This window comes from Ylistrum balloti, unplaced genomic scaffold (genome assembly GCF_031769215.1).
Source record: "Ylistrum balloti isolate Yb309-2 unplaced genomic scaffold, AGI_CSIRO_Ybal_v1 Utg370292, whole genome shotgun sequence".
Lineage (NCBI taxonomy): Eukaryota > Metazoa > Mollusca > Bivalvia > Pectinida > Pectinidae > Ylistrum > Ylistrum balloti.
In genome coordinates, this window is record NW_026782221.1 from 1270192 (window position 1) to 1288786 (window position 18595).

An 18595-nucleotide genomic window follows, 5' to 3' on the forward strand; every position below is an offset into this window, starting at 1 on the left:
AAACTAGTTTATAGACCTTGGCCTGTATTCATGAAACCGTTCTTATACTCAAGCATGAACTTTGTGATCAAGCCTAATGCCTTGCCTACATTAAAAATTAATAAATAAGACTGATTTTGCCAAAGATTTAAATGAAAATTGAAAGGACTTCAAGTCAAAGTCATAATCAATGTTTATATTTGACATTTGTATTATTTTATATGATTTAGAAGAATTATAAAAGTCTGCTTAAGCACAAAATCTATGCTTGAGCATGAGAATGGTTTCATGAACATGGCCCCTGGTTAGCTTTGTGATGCATGAAATCAGTTATAGTTGATGTGTGGTTTTGCATATAGTATCAGTCTGTTGCAAGCTAAGTATGAATTATAGGACTACTTTACAGTCTATAATACTGTGCACCTACAAACTCAGCTATACATTAAACATCTACTACAGCTGTTGGTTACAAAATTACACTAGATCAATTGATAGATCGAAATTTTATACAAATATTCATAAACATACTATCATAAAGATATGCTGAACAGTTATATACAGATAATTTCTAACATCTGTTTTTATCTTACATGTAAACATCTTTGTAAACAAACTATTTACAAATATAATTCATGGAATAAAAAAATACAGTGTAACAAAGGAACTAAACTTGTGCAGTAGTTAACTACATGATGATAACAATGACAGGTAACGCAGGAAGGTCACAGCTACTCTACTTCTAAGTGACAAAGGGTGCAGGTGTATGTAATGAGACTGTGACAAACAGATCCAACTAAATTCACTATAAACTCAGGACATTGTGTGTGGCAGGGACAAATCTATAGTCATAACAGACTCAGGACATTGTGTGTGACAGGGACAAATCTATAGTCATAACAGACTCGGGACATTGTGTGAGACAGGGACAAATCTATAGTCATAACAGACTCGGGACATTGTGTGTGACAGGGACAAATCTATAGTCATAACAGACTCAGGACATTGTGTGTGACAGGGACAAATCTATAGTCATAACAGACTCGGGACATTGTGTGTGACAGGGACAAATCTATAGTCATAACAGACTCTGGACATTGTGTGTGACAGGGACAAATCTATAGTCATAACAGACCCAGGACACTGTGTGGCAGGGACGCTGTCCTACAGGGACAACCCAACAGTCACTAGACCCAGAACACTGTGCGGCAGGGACGCTGTCCTACAGGGACAACCCAACAGTCACTAGACCCAGAACACTGTGCGGCAGGGACGCTGTCCTACAGGGACAACCCAACAGTCACTAGACCCAGGACACTTTGTGGCAGGGACGCTGTCCTACAGGGACAACCCAACAGTCAGTAGACCCAGGACACTGTGTGGCAGGGATGCTGTACTACAGGGACAACCCAACAGTTGCCAGATCCAGGACACTGTGTGGCAGGGACGCTGTCCTACAGGGACAACCCAACAGTCAGTAGACCCAGGACACTGTGTGGCAGTACCACGAAGTTAGAGCAGAGAGAGTATTATAATTAATAATTGCATTACACAAGATTAGGGACGGCAAATATAACTGTACTATCCAGCTGTGGCCATGAACACCAGTAAGTCTAAGTTAAGAGAAGTGATGGGCCTTATAGGTGATTCAGTTAATGATTCAGACCATGTGCCATAGAGTGTTCTGTCTGCAATGTTCCTGATTCTGGGGAGGGGGTTTAGTGGTACCTACAGAACCACCAAGTGGTCCCTATAGGGTGTGGGAGGGTGTATAAGGAGGGTCACACATGCCAAGCTACCATTCTTTGTGAGAAGTGAGAGAGACAGGAGGTGCTAGAAGACATAAATGTGACAATGCTCGTACATATCAGCTAAGGAGTCCCCATAGGTGTACCTGTGGAGGGCATCTCTCATATTCTTAAATCGCCCATCTGACGATACCAGCACCTGAAGACGTTCAATCATTTGTTTAGTCTGAAAAGATTAAAGGTCATTATTGAGAAAACAAATACATATGAAGAAAAATATAAAAATCCTTTTAAGTGTTCCTGGCAGGAACCAATATATTGTTATGATTTTTAAGTAATTTTTTGGTTATTCTGTAATTAATAAGCTTACTTTTTCCTGTAATAATTATCAATTTGGTAGTGTATCAATGGAGAGAAAAATAGTTGTGACAAAGACCTGTTTGGAGAGTTTTTCCCATGTCTTTTTCAGTCTGTAGACAGAACTGTTGACAAAGGCAGCACAGATCTGGAGCACACCATTGTAGTTATGCATACAGCGACAGATATCAGCAATGGCTGCCCACTTCTCTATACAGGAGACACGGTCCTGTAGGTTCTGCCGGCCCACGATTTCTGACACAACCAGCCGGCTAACCTGGCAACAAAGAAAACCATGGAAACCTGATGTTATTTCCAGTCCTAGACATCAATTTGAAAATATAGTTTGTTTCTGACTCTCAAATACTTTAGTTATGATACAAATCACCAATTCATCTTAATGAAGAATGTTACAACAATGATATTTTGCTGTTTTATTTCATTGAATTTTTACAAAGTGAGATATATACTGACCTCGTTGAAGCGCTTGCTGACCAGAAGAACATGTGGGGCTTTGTGGGATTTATCTTGCTTCATCCACGCCTGACCCAGTAATTCTCTACCGAAACACAATGAAACAATATTAACAAGCTGACTTATTCACTCCTTAATAATACAGATAGTTCCTGATCTCACTGTACTGAGAAACACAAACTAGTCTGTGTAGGATCAAACTACACATCACAGATCTTCACCTACAGATAGTTCCTGATCTCACTGTACTGAGAAACACAAACTAGTCTGTGTAGGATCAAACTACACATCACAGATCTTCACCTACAGATAGTTCCTGATCTCACTGTACGGAGAAACACAAACTGTGTAGATCAAACTACACAGATCTTCACCTACAGATGGTTCCTGATCTCACTGTACTGAGAAACACAAACTAGTCTGTCTAGGATCAAACCACACATCACAAATCTTTACTCGCGAATACATCATCATAGTGCTTGCCAGACCGATCAATCACAGTCCCCTAAATATAACATGTTGACAAAGTAGGAATACATATAAAGAACTCATTGATATTTTGTGATTTTAACTCAACTTAATACCTGTGTATATACCTTACTGATATGTTGGTATACTTACTCGCTACGAATGCCTATATATATTTTGTGGTCGAGGTAGGTAAGCTGCTCTGCTATGTCTAACGCTGAGAGAGTGTCGAATGTGTCCTTCGTTGAAACCTTTCATAAAAATATAGTGAAATTTTTAGTATTTTCACCCTCATAGGTCATTCATTTTTTACACTGATAGGTAATTATCGATCACCCTTATTGACAATTGATTGTTCACCTTCAAGGTCATTACTTATTCATTCTGAAGGTCATTAATTGTTCAGGTAAGTTAAGTGAGGTCAACTTACCATGACCATTTTATGTATATGACTTACCTCTGGTGGGGTGAGGAGTTTAGTGAGGTCAACCTTCTTTATTTCCTCGTTGTCCTTGGTGATAGTGCGTAGGATTGAGGCAGCAGCCTTCTGCTCTGTTGGAACTAGTGATGTGTTGCATGCCATCTCTTCTAGCATATCAATCACAGCTCGCTTTAGCTCAAGGTCACACTCAAAGTCCTGTAAAATGGATCAGATCAAATATAAAATTTGTATAAATGTGAAATATCACTTGACCAGTAAACTAAGTCATGTTTTAGATCAAAGTTTAAAATGATGTGGTATATTCAAGCTTTTAAAGATCTCCCTAAATCCTGAAGACACTAAGTAGTATACACAAGTCAAGACAAAGGTTTGGAAGCTTATATGATCAAACTGAGAATTAACTAATCCTGCTGGAAATAGGAGACTCCCTGTATGATCTATATATACCTGTTGGTGTTTGGAGACCCAATGTTTGATGATGTTTAGAACACGCATTGTTGCTGCTGTGCTGATGACAGATTCACGCTTCTTAAGAAGACGAGGATCAGTGACAACTGAAAATAGAAATCAGAATCTGAAATGGTGATATACAGCAGTACGTTACAGCTACTGTTATGGTACATCATGTCAGTATTACAGCAGTACCTTACAGATACTGTTATGGTACATCATGTCAGTATTACAGCAGTACCTTACAGCTACTGTTATGGTACATCATGTCAGTATTACAGCAGTACCTTACAGATACTGTTATGGTACATCATGTCAGTATTACAGCAGTACCTTACAGCTACTGTTATGGTACATCATGTCAGTATTACAGCAGTACCTTACAGCTACTGTTATGGTACATCATGTCAGTATTACAGCAGTACCTTACAGCTACTGTTATGGTACATCATTTCAGTATTACAGCAGTACCTTAAAGCTACTGTTATGGTACATCATGTCAGTATTACAGCAGTACCTTACAGCTACTGTTATGGTACACAATGTCAGTATTACAGCAGTACCTTACAGATACTGTTATGGTACATCATGTCAGTATTACAGCAGTACCTTACAGCTACTGTTATGGTACATCATGTCAGTATTACAGCGGTACCTTACAGATACTGTTATGGTACATCATGTCAGTATTACAGCAGTACCTTACAGCTACTGTTATGGTACATCATGTCAGTATTACAGCAGTACCTTACAGCTACTGTTATGGTACACCATGTCAGTATTACAGCAGTACCTTACAGCTACTGTTATGGTACACCATGTCAGTATTACAGCAGTACCTTACAGCTACTGTTATGGTACACCATGTCAGTATTACAGCAGTACCTTACAGCTACTGTTATGGTACACCATGTCAGTACTACAGCAGTACCTTACAGCTACTGTTATGGTACACCATGTCAGTATTACAGCAGTACCTTACAGCTACTGTTATGGTACACCATGTCAGTATTACAGCAGTACCTTACAGATACTGTTATGGAACATCATGTCAGTATTACAGCAGTACCTTACAGATACTGTTATGGTACACCATGTCAGTATTACAGCAGTACCTTACAGCTACTGTTATGGTACACCATGTCAGTATTACAGCAGTACCTTACAGCTACTGTTATGGTACATCATGTCAGTATTACAACGGTACCTTACAGATACTGTTATGGTACATCATGTCAGTACTACAGCAGTACCTTACAGCTACTGTTATGGTACATCATGTCAGTATTACAGCAGTACCTTACAGCTACTGTTATGGTACATCATGTCAGTATTACAGCAGTACTTACATTTGGTACATCATGTCAGTATTACAGCAGTACCTTACAGCTACTGTTATGGTACATCATGTCAGTATTACAGCAGTACCTTACAGCTACTGTTATGGTACATCATGTCAGTATTACAGCAGTACTTACAGTTGGTACATCATGTCAGTATTACAGCAGTACCTTACAGCTACTGTTATGGTACATCATGTCAGTATTACAGCAGTACCTTACAGCTACTGTTATGGTACATCATGTCAGTATTACAGCAGTACCTTACAGCTACTGTTATGGTACATCATGTCAGTATTACAGCAGTACCTTACAGCTACTGTTATGGTACATCATGTCAGTATTACAGCAGTACCTTACAGCTACTGTTATGGTACATCATGTCAGTATTACAGCAGTACCTTACAGTTGGTACATCATGTCAGTATTACAGCAGTACCTTACAGCTACTGTTATGGTACATCATGTCAGTATTACAGCAGTACTTACAGTTGGTACATCATGTCAGTATTACAGCAGTACCTTACAGATACTGTTATGGTACATCATGTCAGTATTACAGCAGTACCTTACAGCTACTGTTATGGTACATCATGTCAGTATTACAGCGGTACCTTACAGCTACTGTTATGGTACACCATGTCAGTATTACAGCAGTACCTTACAGCTACTGTTATGGTACATCATGTCAGTATTACAGCAGTACCTTACAGATACTGTTATGGTACATCATGTCAGTATTACAGCAGTACCTTACAGATACTGTTATGGTACATCATGTCAGTATTACAGCAGTAACTTACAGATACTGTTATGGTACATCATGTCAGTATTACAGCAGTACCTTACAGCTACTGTTATGGTACATCATGTCAGTATTACAGCAGTACTTACAGTTGGTACATCATGTCAGTATTACAGCAGTACCTTACAGCTACTGTTATGGTACATCATGTCAGTATTACAGCAGTACCTTACAGATACTGTTATGGTACATCATGTCAGTATTACAGCAGTACCTTACAGATACTGTTATGGTACATCATGTCAGTATTACAGCAGTACCTTACAGATACTGTTATGGTACATCATGTCAGTATTATAGCAGTACCTTACAGATATTGTTATGGTACATCATGTCAGTATTACAGCAGTACCTTACAGATACTGTTATGGAACATCATGTCATGTCAGCTGTACTGAGATAATATTAACATATGGGAGTCCTGAGATAGAAGACTTACCAGCTCCTGTGCTGAGGTAATATTAACACTGAGGAGCTCTAAGATAGAAGACATACCAGTCCCTATACTGAGATAATATTAACATAAGGGAGTTCTGAGATAGAAGACTTACCAGCCCCTGTGATGAGGTAATATCAACATATAGGAGTTCTGAGATAGAAGACTTACCAGCCCCTGTGCTGAGGTAATATTAACACTGAGGAGCTCTAAGTTAAAAGACTTACCAGCCCCTGTGCTGAGGTAATATCAACACTGAGGAGCTCTAAGTTAAAAGACTTACCAGCCCCTGTGCTGAGGTAATATTAACACCGACCAGCTCTAAGATAGAAGACTTACCAGCCCCTATGCTAAGGTAATATTAACACTGACCAGCTCTAAGATAGAAGACTTACCAGCCCCTGTGCTGAGGTAATATTAACACTGACCAGCTCTAAGATAGAAGACTTACCAGCCCCTGTACTGAGGTATCGTTTAGGAGGTTGCTGAGGTGGCTGTGCAGGCAGGTTGGAGGACTGCTGAGGCTGTGTTGTAGGTGGCTGTATGACAGGCTGTCCCTGCTGTTGTTGCTGTTGTTGTTGTTCAGACTGATAAGCTGATCCCGCTGTAGCTACGGCAAATGCTGTCATGGCGGTGGAGGAGCTAGACCTAAAATCATTATATATCATAAAGACTTTTACAAACAAACCCTAGTTATTGACAAATTTGTACCTAAACTTTATGTACTAGGATTTCATACTTCAAGTACAACATGCAACTTTCATTTGTAGAGAGACAATTGCTTTATCAAAAATGATGTATTTGGCAGTTACAAATGAGTGTGATCTAGTATCACCTTCTTTACCCCGACTAACCTTCGTTTTGATCTGCGTGACGATGTAACAACAGCACCAGCCTTAGCAGATGGTGGGGAACCTTCAATCTGTGTTACAATACTGCTACGTGGTGTAATACTGCCAATCGACTCCACTTCTGTACTCCCACGCTTAGCTACAATATAGAGTAAACATCTCCATACTCCCTCCCTTAGCTACAATATAGAGTAAACATCTCCATACTCCCACGCTTAGCTACAATATAGAGTAAACATCTCCATACTCCCACGCTTAGCTACAATATAGAGTAAACATCTCCATACTCCCACGCTTAGCTACAATATAGAGTAAACATCTGCATACTCCCACCCTTAGCTACAATATAGAGTAAACATCTGCATACTCCCACCCTTAGCTACAATATAGAGTAAACATCTCCATACACCCACGCTTAGCTACAATATAGAGTAAACATCTCCATACTCCCACGCTTAGCTACAATATAGAGTAAACATCTCCATACTCCCACACTTAGCTACAATATAGAGTAAACATCTCCATACTCCCACGCTTAGCTACAATATAGAGTAAACATCTCCATACTCCCTCCCTTAGCTACAATATAGAGTAAACTAACACTAGCTACAATATAGTTAAAAGACTTACCAGCCCCTGTGCTGACAATATTAAACACTGACTCCCACACTTAGCTACAATATAGAGTAAACATCTCCAGCTCCCACCCTTAGCTACAATATAGAGTAAACATGGCTGTGCAGGCACCCACACTTAGCTACAATATAGGTAAACATCTGACAGGCTGTCCCTGCTTTGCTACAATATAGTTGTCAGACTGATAAGCTGATCCCGCTGTAGCTACGGCAAATGCTGTCATCGGTGGAGGAGCTAGACCTAAAATACATTATATATCAGTAAACATCTACAAACAAACCCTAGTTATTGACAAATTTGTACCTAAACTTTATGTACTAGGATTTCATACTTCAAGTACAACATGCAACTTTCATTTGTAGAGAGACAATTGCTTTATCAAAAATGATGTATTTGGCAGTTACAAATGAGTGTGATCTAGTATCACCTTCTTTACCCTGACTAACCTTCGTTTTGATCTGCGTGACGATGTAACAACAGCACCAGCCTTAGCAGATATAGAGTAAACATCTCCATACTCCTACGTGGTGTACAAATACTGTAAACACTCCATACTCCCACGCTTAGCTACAATATAGAGTAAACATCTCCATACTCCCACACTTAGCTACAATATAGAGTAAACATCTCCATACTCCCACACTTAGCTACAATATAGAGTAAACATCTCCATACTCCCACACTTAGCTACAATATAGAGTAAACATCTCCATACTCCCACGCTTAGCTACAATATAGAGTAAACATCTCCATACTCCCACACTTAGCTACAATATAGAGTAAACATCTCCATACTCCCACCCTTAGCTACAATATAGAGTAAACATCTCCATACTCCCTCCCTTAGCTACAATAGAGTAAACATCTCCATACTCCCACACTTAGCTACAATATAGAGTAAACATCTCCATACTCCCACGCTTAGCTACAATATAGAGTAAACATCTGCATACTCCCACGCTTAGCTACAATATAGAGTAAACATCTCCATACTCCCACCCTTAGCTACAATATAGAGTAAACATCTCCATACTCCCACCCTTAGCTACAATATAGAGTAAACATCTCCATACTCCCACACTTAGCTACAATATAGAGTAAACATCTCCATACTCCCACGCTTAGCTACAATATAGAGTAAACATCTCCATACTCCTGTGCTTAGCTACAATATAGAGTAAACATCTCCATACTCCTGTGCTTAGCTACAATATAGAGTAAATATTTGATATATAAATAAGTACGAGCCATTAGACTGTAAAATGACTTACTTGGTCTGATTTTGATATGTGGCATGAGGATGTTTGGTGATGACATACTGGCACTTATGGGTGAGGGCGCCCGCCGCGGCTTGGGACTAGAGCTTGGTGACCTACTGGGGGAGGAGAGGCGAGGTGATGAGGGGCGACGGCTCGGTGAGGTGGCCCGTGGTCCAGGGGATGATGGGCGCCGTGGTCCAGGGGATGATGGACGTCGAGGTCCTGGGGATGATGGGCGCCGTGGTCCCGGTGATGATGGTCGCCGTTGGCCTGGTGATATTGGTCGCCGTATGGGAGAGGAGATCTGATGGCTTGGTGAAGTAGATCTAATGGGGGAAGGGATTCTGATGGGAGAAGAGACAGGGTGTGGTTTGATCACTCGTATAGGACTACTAGTGGGAGACAATGCCAGAGCATCCAGAATCTTAAAATCTGACCCAGTAAACAAAGGTTTGCTTGGTGAACATGGTCTACGTGGGCTCATACTACGAGGAGAACCATTTGTATACCCGTGGATCATCCGAGGGCTGATACGGGGCGATGGCATAGGACTGATCCTTGGTGTGCCGGGGGTGAGAGTATCAGAACTTGCTGCTGACACAAGTGTATAAGAACTGCTCTGTCTTGTGTTTGACAAGTCATTTTCATTGTCAGATGATATGGCAAACTCTGTTGAATATTCACTATCAAAATCGTCCACTGAAGATTCGCCAGGAACATCAGGTAACATGATGCCTGTAGTCAACAAATCATTTGTTGTGATGGCAGGCACATCAGGAATGGTGATTTCTGGGTCACACAATGTCTCCAGGGAAGCGATCGGAGCCAGTTTTGCCCGTGGTGGGTAGAGATAGGAAGCCAGCTCTGACCTGCTATCATCACTATCGGCTGTGTCCACAGAATCTCCTCTCTCTACTGTAAAACATGTCAAAATCACTTACAATTCATTACAATGCAGAAACCACATATTTGAGGCCATTATCACTTTCAAGAGTTCTGAGAAATACAGTGGAGAAAATGTCAGATTTACTGTCGCTGATGGAATCACACCAATGACAACAGATACTTAAAATGCTTGCTCGTTACAGTATTACAGCTGCTTTTTTTATCATAACAGATTCCATCAACCAGGCTACACTGATCCTATACCACGACATCTTGTTAAATAATGTTATTTACAAACTCGTGTTGTGTATAATATATTGTAAATGAGAGTGTTGATGTTTACAAAAGTTGTTTATATCTTACACTTATGGAAGGACACTCGTCGTTGCTGTTCCTTGGGTTTGGTAGTCTCTGACTCCAAGTCCTTGGATTGTTGTTGAGTGTGTGGGGGTTTTGAAAGAGTTGACCCAGTGACCTCTATATTCATACACCCTGTACTGATTCTCCTTGGTTTCTCTGCATGTGGTTTAATCATGAGTTTATGAGTAGATGGAGGTTCCCCAGTGAACTGGGGAGGACTGCCTCCTCCGCCATAGATATCGGTATCTGATGAGGACCTGAAAGTCAATAACAATGGACCTTGATCTCTCTAATTTGAAAGTCAGTTGAACTTGATTTTAAATTTCTGTTTTTCAAATTACAGCCTTATATACCTGTATGAAGAATCAGAATATAAACCAATTGAAACAAAATGAAAGATGCACAGACAATATCAAGTTCTTAGTGTAATTGTGACACAATCAAACAAATAACACTTTGATACTTCTGTCAGAACCTTCCACCACCCTTTTAAATCAAAACATCTTTATATAACATATTTGTCATACTAAAAGCTGCAGACAAGATTTTCATATAAAAAAATCCAAAATCATAGCTGTGACCTCTTACATGTTTGAAATCTGATCCCCACTACTCGTTTATGTAAAAATAAATTGTTTGGCATTAATTGGAAATCTTAGATGTAATTTACTGACAGAAGAAGGGGATCCCAGTCCACGTGTTAAACTTTGACAGATATTTATTTACCTTCTTTCTGGGAGAGAACCCCCATTCAAGCTGTTAACCCCAATCCCAGGTGTTAAATTTGGACAGGTATATTTGACAGGAGAGGAACCATCATTCCAGGTGTTAATTTGGACAGGTCTATTTGACTTACTGACAGGAGGGGAATCCCCATTCCAGGTGTTAATTTGGACAAGTTTGTTTCTAACTTACTGACAGGAAGAGGACCCTGACTCCAGGTTGCCACACTCTGGGTTTTTATAGACACGTTTGAGGGCCTCTAAGACTGTCTTGCCAGTTGTAAAGACACGGTAGGTCAGTAGGAATGTGTTGAGGAAATCAATACTGAGGAACCTGAGATCTGTGAGGCGGTCCAACAACCGCTCAACGCTGGCATGACGAATCTGAAAGCGAAAGTAAGGGAGGATGTAGAACCATGGCAACAAAGTGATAATGCTCTCCTTGTCAGGTGAAAATTGTAGGAGATACATTGTATCTGACATAATGCTCTCCTTGTCAGGTGAAAATTGTAGGAGAAACATTGTATCTGACATAATGCTCTCCTTGTCAAGTGAAAATTGTAGGAGAAACATAACTGACATAATGCTCTCCTTGTCAGGTGAAAATTGTAGGAGAAACATAACTGACACAATGCTCTCCTTGTCAGGTGAACATTGTAGGAGAAAAAAAATGGTTTCATTGACAATGAAAGTAGTACAAGATACATATCTGACAACATGATGTCACTGACAGGTGAGAATTGTATGATATACATTGTATCTGACATAATGCTTACATTGACAGGTGAGAATTGTATGAGAAATATATCTGACACAATGGTTTCTCTGACAGGTGTTATTTGTATGAGATACTTACCTGACAAAATGGTTTCTCTGACAGGTGTTATTTGTATGAGATACATACCTGTGGGACTTTACAAGAGTTGAGTGTTCTACTAAACTTGATATCTACATCATCTCGGAATAATTTTGGATCTGACCTGTAAAAGAGAGATTTGTCAAATAAGGTATCCAGTTAGTAACTCTTTACAACATAATGTGAGTCCTTTATGCTGTAGAAATAAGTCAAATTAATATGATCATTTGAAGTGTCACCACCATGTAAACTATCATCATGGATGGTTCTATAAACAGCCTGATTTCCACTGATGTATCTATAGTGTTCTGTTTGTAGAAATGTCAGAGATAAATTGTTTTTTAGTGATGTAGATAAATATAGGTAAGTACAAAGTAAGGCACATATAAAGTACTGACATCCAATCAATACACAATCTACATATTAAAACAAAACTGAAAAAAGCAAGCTCTGACTAGCTCTACAAAGCAGCATTTAAACAAAGAAGTAGAGAGAAACACCTAACAGAAACAAAACAAGAAAATTAGACACAGTGAGGAGAGACAAAAGTGTAAGACACTAATGGCAATAAGACAATAGCCTTATAGACCAATGAGAGACAATAGCCTTATTGACCAGTGAGAGACAATAGCCTTATAGACCAATGAGAGACAGTAGCCTCATAGATCATTGAGAGACAATAGCCTTATAGACCATTGAGAGACAATAGCCTTATAGACCAATGAGAGACAGTAGCCTCATAGATCATTGAGAGACAATAGCCTTATAGACCATTGAGAGACAATAGCCTTATAGACCAATGAGAGACAATAGCCTTATAGACCAATGAGAGACAATAGTCTTATAGACCAATGAGAGACAATAGTCTTATTGACCAGAGAGAGACAATAGCCTTATAGACCATTGAGAGACAATGGCCTTATAGACCAATGAGAGACAATAGCCTTATAGACCATTGAGAGACAACAGCCTTATAGACCAATGAGAGACAATAGTCTTATTGACCAGTGAGAGACAATAGCCTTATAGACCAATGAGAGACAATAGTCTTATTGACCAGTGAGAGACAATAGCCTTATAGACCATTACGAGACAATAGTCTTATAGACCAATGAGAGACAATAGCCTTATAGATCATATAGAGACAACAGCCTTATAGACCAATGGGAGACTATAGCCTTATAGACCATATAGAGACAACAGCCTTATAGACCAATGGGAGACCATAGCCTTATAGACCAATGAGAGACAACAGCCTTATAGACCAATGGGAGACAATAGTCTTATAGACCAATGAGAGACAATAGCCTTATAGACCATTGAGAGACAACAGCCTTATAGACCAATGGGAGACTATAGCCATAATGACAATGAAGAGGCAATTGTTTAAATAGAATATTTATATGTTTTCATTTTCAAAATTGACCCAACACCACAGTGTTAACACTTGTTCACCAAGTTATAAATTAATTATTTCATTAAAAAAGTGTAATTTCCTTCACCAAGTTAGAATACCTACTGAGGTTAACATACTACAGTAAGGAGAAGCTATGACCCAACACCACAGTGTTAACACTTCCTTCACCAAGTTATAAATACCTACTGAGGTTAACATACTACAGTAAGGAGAAGCTATGACCCAACACCAGAGTGTGAACACTTCCTTCACCAAGTTATAAATACCTACTGAGGTTAACATACTACAGTAAGGAGAAGCTATGACCCAACACCACAGTGTTAACACTTCCTTCACCAAGTTATAAATACCTACTGAGGTTAACATACTACAGTAAGGAGAAGCTATGACCCAACACCACAGTGTTAACACTTCCTTCACCAAGTTATAAATAGCTACTGAGGTTAACATACTACAGTAAGGAGAAGCTATGACCCAACACCACAGTGTTAACACTTCCTTCACCAAGTTATAAATACCTACTGAGGTTCACATACTTACAGCTTTGACATGTGAGCTGTTTGTGGCACAGCCTTTCTCCATGAACGTATGTTATTGCGACGCGAACGAGCTGGTTTGTTGTCACATAGGGCACTCCTTAACACAATAAATACTGTGACTTAACCTTCAATACTGTCATAGACTAAATCTGAACCTCTGATATTGTCACAAACTAAATCTTAATTTCTAAGTCTGAACCTCCAACACTGTCACAAACTAAATCTCAATTTCTGAAGTCTGAACCTCCAACACTGTCACAAACTAAATCTTAATTTCTGAAGTCTGAACCTCCAACACTGTCACAAACTAAATCTTAATTTCTGAAGTCTGAACCTCCAACACTGTCACAAACTAAATCTTAATTTCTGAAGTCTGAACCTCCAACACTGTCACAAACTAAATCTTAATTTCTAAGTCTGAACCTCCAACACTGTCACAAACTAAATCTTAATTTCTGAAGTCTGAACCTCCAACACTGTCACAAACTAAATCTTAATTTCTGAAGTCTGAACCTCCAACACTGTCACAAACTAAATCTTAATTTCTAAGTCTGAACCTCCAACACTGTCACAAACTAAATCTTAATTTCTAAGTCTGAACCTCCAACACTGTCACAAACTAAATCTTAATTTCTGAAGTCTGAACCTCCAACACTGTCACAAACTAAATCTTAATTTCTAAGTCTGAACCTCCAACACTGTCACAAACTAAATCTTAATTTCTAAGTCTGAACCTCCAACACTGTCACAAACTAAATCTTAATTTCTAAGTCTGAACCTCCAACACTGTCACAAACTAAATCTTAATTTCTAAGTCTGAACCTCCAACACTGTCACAAACTAAATCTTAATTTCTGAAGTCTGAACCTCCAACACTGTCACAAACTAAATCTTAATTTCTAAGTCTGAATCTTCAATAATGTCACCCTGAATCTTAATTTCTAAGTCTGAACCTCCAACACTGTCACAAACTAAGTCTTAATTTCTAAGTCTGAACCTCCAACACTGTCACAAACTAAATCTTAATTTCTAAGTCTGAACCTCCAACACTGTCACAAACTAAATCTTAATTTCTGAATCTTAATTTCTAAAGTCTGAATCTTCAATAATGTCACCCTGAATCTTAATTTCTAAAGTCTGAATCTTCAATAATGTCACCCTGAATCTTAATTTCTAAAGTCTGAATCTTCAATAATGTCACCCTGAATCTGAAGCACCATATCTATACAACCTTAGTAAGACTACAACTCAATGAGAAAACAGAAAGGGATTGAATATTTCCAATATGTCATTGTTCACATAGAAAACTGGTTTTGTTTTCAGTGCTAGAATAGCCAATTAAAGACAATGAATTAATCAAACCAAATAACTTGTGGAGAGAGACTTTAACTGAATTAGTTTTGTGTAGACAAGTTCAAGATTTTATATAAACTTTGAGACTAAAGTGATTGCTTCTTTTAAATTGTGGAAACAAGAGGCCTAGCGGCCTTGATGGCTACCTGAGATAAGCAATTTTGAACATAAAAGTTAAAGGGTAGTTAACAAGTGTCATTAAACAGAAATTGTGACACTGAATAAAGTATGTCAGAATCTATACATGCATAGCATCAAAACTGTCATCCTATACTGATAGTTCTTACAAAGTGATTTCCAATAGGAAATAACCAACGGTATGTTCAAAAATGCAATTTTTTTTCTATGAAAATTACAGTAAAGTTTAAGAAGACTTCCTCCTAAAGAAGAAAAGTGAGACCCATTTTGGTAATTAAACCACCTTAAGATACAGAGCATTTGAATCTATCATATCTGGTTATTGAGGAAAAGATAATTGAAATCTGAGTCAATTTGACCCGTTTTCGCCCCACCCATCAGTCCCTTGGGAGTCAGCCAGGATCAATATGAGTATACCACTAAGCCATCATCCTAAGCTCATAATTTTTACCAAGTTTGAAATATTTCCAATGGAAATTAAACAAATTATGCTAAAAAACCTATTTTTCCTATATAAACTCTAATAAACTTGAACCCCTCCCCACGGGGAAATGTGAGACCCTGGGGCCATGAAATTCACAATTTTGGTAAAGCCACTAAGATGCTTCCATCCATGAAGAGCATGAAGAGTATTTGATTTTACCATATCTGGGTGTTGAGATTCAATTTGACCACTTTTGGCCCCGCCCCTTACGTCCCTTTGTGATGGGGACAGTATAATTCATACTTTTTGTTCATCTTAGGCCAGGGAAGGTTTCTGCTAAATTTCATTTAAATCCGATCAGGAGCTTTCAATAAGAAGTCGAACGACACAGAATGCCAGACCCCAGATGAAGGTGATCGCCATAGGTCACGAAGAGACTTTTCTTGACTTAAAAATCCAATACACTTTTTTCATTTAAGTAACTATGACAACATGAAATGGTTAGGACAGGTGATCTGTCCTTCTACCATAGTAAAGTAGACATATTACATCACTAAACTATTTACTGCCATCTTGAAGACACATTCCAAGGTCATTATCATTACAATATAACACAATCCACATTTTAGAATACCATGTGATGTTTAGGTAGCTACCTGACAGACTGGGGCATCATGACATTTTAGAATACCATGTGATGTTTAGGAACCTACCTGACAGACTAGGGCATCGTGACATTTTAGAATACCATGTGATGTTTAGGCACCTACCTGACAGACTGGGGCATCGTGACATTTTAGAATACCATGTGATGTTTAGGTACCTACCTGACAGACTGGGGCATCGTGACATTTTAGAATACCATGTGATGTTTAGGTACCTACCTGACAGACTGGGGCATCGTGACATTTTAGAATACCATGTGATGTTTAGGCACCTACCTGACAGACTGGGGCATCGTGACATTTTAGAATACCATGTGATGTTTAGGTACTTACCTGACAGGCTGGGGCATCGTGACATTTTAGAATACTATGTGATGTTTAGGTACCTACCTGACAGACTGGGGCATCGTGACAGAAGATGACTCACTCATGGAGGTATTGAGCAAATCACTGTAGTGCAAGTTTTCAATACACTGCAAAGGACAACAGAAATTGAATATAGACCAAATACGAAAGTGATAATCAAAACATCGAGATTATTCACAATGATACTATTTAATTGTCTGCTGGTGAATTGTTTGTGTCTCTAAAACTAATATCTACCAATATACTAAGGACTGTACAAAAATATACCACAAGGTCTTGCATATTATCATACATTTTCTTGCTGTTTTTCTAATATCAATTATAAGAAAACTTTTTTGTCATTGTCCCAACTTCATTTTTTGTATTTTCATCATTTATGTGTAAGAATCATGAAATAACACAATGCCTACAGATAAGAAACACAGACATATATATATATATTGCCAGCAAAGGATTGTAAAGGCAAAGTAGACTCTTTTATAAATGTGCTCTCCATGATCAGAGTACAAATGGAAAATGCAAAGATCTGCATGAAACCAGGTTTAATTGCAGAAAAAATCTGTTGAAATAAAAAATAAACTAAACACACATGGTTTTAATATACCAAGTTTCACTAAAATCTTTGAGATACTTTATAATTATGATAACAGACATGTGTTATTTCCATAAAGGGACATAACTCTACATAAATGAAAAGAGAATGTACCTGACTGATATCGCTGCACCAGGCAATCTTCTCCTGGTGGGTTGAGGCCACGAGAGTGATAGTGGTGGGTGGGCCACTTTTGGAGTCAACTATGATCTTGAAGTCTAGTCCATTGTAATCCGGGCGAGAGTCCCTTTCACAGGACTGGGTAGACAGAAGAGTGGCACCAGACGTTACACTTAGTAAACTGAAGCTTGAGTCCACTGAAACAGCTAAAAGATCAATGATATCACTTAGAAATTGTGTTTCATAGCACTTTCTGTATATCCATCTTTTCTGTATTAGAATCAACAACCTTGACCTTAACCACCCTGCTTTACTTTCAGGTACAATGACCTTGGCATTGTTCTTTTGTTCTATATGTTTGTATATTAGAATGATGTAAAATACTTACTCTCGTCGTCAAAGAAGCAAATTTCTGTGCTTGGGTCCTCAATCAGTGTACAGTCAATCAGAGGGATCTTTCCATAATGCTGCAATATAAACATATAACTATGACAACAGGGAAGATAATTCCAAATTATCTTAACAATACCATATGTAGTCTATATGGCAGAAAAACAAATTCTAATATTTATTAGGTTTAAAAAAGCACACAAAATTAAACCAGTTTATAGGGCAGGTAACTCTGTCTATACAATCATGACTATTACAAGGGCAAATAACTCATACTGATCTTAATGTGATCATAACTGATTGGAAAGCAGACAAGGTATACAAATGTAAATATATTATCATGATTAACAGAGGGCAGATAACCCATACTAATTCTAATGTTATCATGACTAATTAGTGGACAGACAACCCATACAGATTATGATTCACAGAAGGGCAGATAACCCATACTAATTCTAATGTTATCATGACTAATTAGTGGACAGACAACCCATACAGATTATGATTCACAGAAGGGCAGATAACC

At 38.6% G+C, this 18595-nt stretch overlaps 1 protein-coding gene across 1 annotated transcript in view; it reads right to left on the reverse strand.

The window, feature by feature from the left end:
* The window catches only part of LOC132553017 (ras-specific guanine nucleotide-releasing factor 2-like), a 184097-nt gene that overhangs the window by 8415 nt on the left and 157087 nt on the right, over positions 1-18595 (reverse strand). Inside the window, exons 14-29 of the mRNA XM_060217220.1 lie at positions 18068-18146; positions 17674-17885; positions 16992-17074; positions 12114-12189; positions 11403-11593; positions 10491-10744; positions 9255-10157; positions 8129-8223; positions 7351-7526; positions 6948-7144; positions 3913-4019; positions 3481-3660; positions 3177-3274; positions 2556-2640; positions 2161-2358; positions 1871-1950 (exon numbers count right to left, since the gene is read on the reverse strand). Of these exons, the coding sequence (XP_060073203.1) occupies positions 1871-1950; positions 2161-2358; positions 2556-2640; positions 3177-3274; positions 3481-3660; positions 3913-4019; positions 6948-7144; positions 7351-7526; positions 8129-8223; positions 9255-10157; positions 10491-10744; positions 11403-11593; positions 12114-12189; positions 16992-17074; positions 17674-17885; positions 18068-18146 (3014 nt within the window). The remainder of the gene's footprint in view (positions 1-1870; positions 1951-2160; positions 2359-2555; positions 2641-3176; positions 3275-3480; positions 3661-3912; positions 4020-6947; positions 7145-7350; positions 7527-8128; positions 8224-9254; positions 10158-10490; positions 10745-11402; positions 11594-12113; positions 12190-16991; positions 17075-17673; positions 17886-18067; positions 18147-18595) is intronic.